Source organism: Nicotiana attenuata, unplaced genomic scaffold (assembly GCF_001879085.1).
Source record: "Nicotiana attenuata strain UT unplaced genomic scaffold, NIATTr2, whole genome shotgun sequence".
NCBI classification, from domain to species: domain Eukaryota; kingdom Viridiplantae; phylum Streptophyta; class Magnoliopsida; order Solanales; family Solanaceae; genus Nicotiana; species Nicotiana attenuata.
Window position 1 is genome coordinate 212729 of NW_017670784.1, and position 2394 is coordinate 215122.

The 2394-nt window shown below is 38.7% G+C and overlaps 2 protein-coding genes across 2 annotated transcripts; both read left to right on the forward strand.

Annotated features, from left to right (window-relative positions):
• The first annotated feature begins 320 nt into the window (after positions 1-320).
• LOC109243302 (uncharacterized mitochondrial protein AtMg00820-like) lies at positions 321-680 on the forward strand. The gene has a single exon (XM_019410211.1). The coding sequence runs from the start codon at positions 321-323 to the stop codon at positions 678-680; it is 360 nt and encodes a 119-aa protein (XP_019265756.1).
• A 316-nt stretch (positions 681-996) lies between these two features.
• On the forward strand, positions 997-1515 carry LOC109243303 (uncharacterized mitochondrial protein AtMg00810-like). Its single transcript, XM_019410212.1, has one exon. The coding sequence runs from the start codon at positions 997-999 to the stop codon at positions 1513-1515; it is 519 nt and encodes a 172-aa protein (XP_019265757.1).
• Positions 1516-2394: the final 879 nt, after the last annotated feature.

A 2394-nucleotide genomic window follows, 5' to 3' on the forward strand; every position in this document is an offset into this window, starting at 1 on the left:
TTTGATGAGTCAAGTCAAGCAAAGTAATGAAGAAGATACAGCAGAACCTATAGCAGAGACAGAGGAACCTGGTCCCTCTATCAACCCGATTGAAGCTGAACAAAGGGTTGCTGATGCTATATCAAGTACTCCTTATGCAGGACGAAGGAGTGAAAGTCATAATTCTGTTGATGTTAATGATGGTTCAAATATGGAGGAACCTGGTCCTTCAAATTCTGAAGTTTAAGTATCCAACTGTAGTCACAACAAGCTCTCATCCGCTTCAAAGTGTGATCACACCTTTAGATTCTGGTATTCAAATTAGATCTAAGTCAAGAAAAATGTTTACCTTTTCAGCCTTCTTATCACAAATCGAACCTAAGAACATCAAAGAAGCATTAAAAGATGCTGACTGGATAAATGCTATGCAAGAAGAGCTCCACCAGTTCAAGAGAAATAAGGTGTGTAACCTGGTTCCTCGACCTTCAGACAGAACAATGATTAAAACCAGGTGGGTGTTCAGGGACAAGCTTGATGAGTTTGAAAATACTATACGAAACAAAGAAAGGCTAGTGGTTCAGGGATATAATCAAGAAGAAGGGACTGACCATGATGAGACATTTGTTCATGTTGCTTGGACAGAAGCCATCGGAATTCTCATAGCTTTTGCATCTCATATGGAATTCAATTGTTCCAAATAGATATTAAAAGTGCCTTTTTGAATGGATATTTGATGGAGGAAGTATTTGTCAAGAAACCACATGGCTTTGAATGTCATGAGCATCTTGAACATGTCTTCAAGCTTGAAAAGGCTCTATATGATTTGAAGCAGGCCCCTTGATCATGGTATGAAAGATTGTCCAAATTCTTTCTTGAGATTGGCTTCACTACAGAGAAAATTGACAATACTCTTTTTCTAAACAAAGAGGGAGAAATTTGTCGATTGTGCAAGTATATGTTGACGATATCATTTCCGGTGCAACAAATGATTCCCTTTGTGAGGAGTTCGCAAATCTCATGGGTAGTGAATTCGAGATGAGCATGATGGGTGAGCTAAATTTCTTCCTTGGGTTGCAAGTGAAGCAAAACTCAAAAGGGTTCATGGTTAGTCAATATAAGTACATCAAGGAGCTGCTGAAAAGATTTGAGATGGAAAATTATAAGACCATTGATACTCCATTGCCATTGCTACTTGGTTGGACATGGATAAACTTGATTCTCCTGTCAATGAAACTATGTATAGGGGTATCATTGGATCTCCAGTACTTGACTGCTAGCACACTTGATATTTTCTTTAGTGTTTGGTTGTGTGCTAAGTTCCAATCAAGCCCAAAAGAATCTCACTTGAAGGTTGCAAAAAGAATTTTGAGGTATCTCAAGGGAATGCAGGACCTAGTCCTATTCTATCCCTCAAGAGATAATTTTGACTTGATTGGATATGCTAATGTTGATTATGCTGGATATTTGATGGATAGGAAGAGTACATCTGGAATAACACATTTTTTGGGTTCATGCTTGATCTCATGGGGTACATAGAACTCTGTGGCTCTTTCTACTGCTGAAGCTAAGTATGTAGCCGTTGCCTCTTGTTACGCATAGCTGCTTTAGATCAAGCAACAACTAGAAGAATTTGGTATGTTTACAGATTGTGTGCCCTTATTATGTGATAATAAAAGTGCTCTCAACATGGAAAAGAACCCGATGCAGCACAAGAGGACAAATCACATTGATGTGAGAGATCACTTCTTGAGGGACAATGTTGAATGGTCTTATTTGTATGAAGTTCTGTAAGACGAAGCACCAGGTAGCAGATATCTTCACTTCTTGAGTCACCAAGCAGAGAACACTTTGAGAAAAATCATCTGGAGTTAGGTTGATCAAGCTCAACTAAGGACCTGGTCCCCCGATGATTGGCTACGTTAAGAAGGAAAGGTACAATGCTAAAAGTATTTTCTGTCAACATCTAAATAAAATCTATACTATTACAAGTAGACATGTATGGCAGTCTTAGGACAAAACAAGCGACAAATGGTATTGCATATCTAGAAGTTTTTGCTAATATTTTAAAAAATTGTCAAGTAACCTGGTTCCTATGATCTAGGTCCGTAGTTCCTCTTAACACTTATATGCATTTTAAACTGCTAACTTTTGTCTCTCTCCTCACTTCACCCTCAGAACATCCTTTCTCTTTGTCCTCGAACCCTCTTCTCTTGTCTCTTGCTATGAAAATCCAACAATGTCTCAACAAGATTCTCAATCTCCAAAAATGCCTGAAAAAAATACAATCTTGTATCCTTCTAAAACAATATCCCCATCTAGATCTAGGCCAAATGTTTCACCCCCAAAAGACCCAATTTCCACCGAAGCCAATCCCACAGTCACTCCTCTCAAAACTTCTGGTCCTGGTCCCCAACA

Coding starts and splice junctions, on each gene's coding strand:
- LOC109243302 (XM_019410211.1), top strand. CDS start 321: ATGTTTACCTTTTCAGCCTTCTTATCACAAATCGAACCTAAGAACATC.
- LOC109243303 (XM_019410212.1), top strand. CDS start 997: ATGGGTAGTGAATTCGAGATGAGCATGATGGGTGAGCTAAATTTCTTC.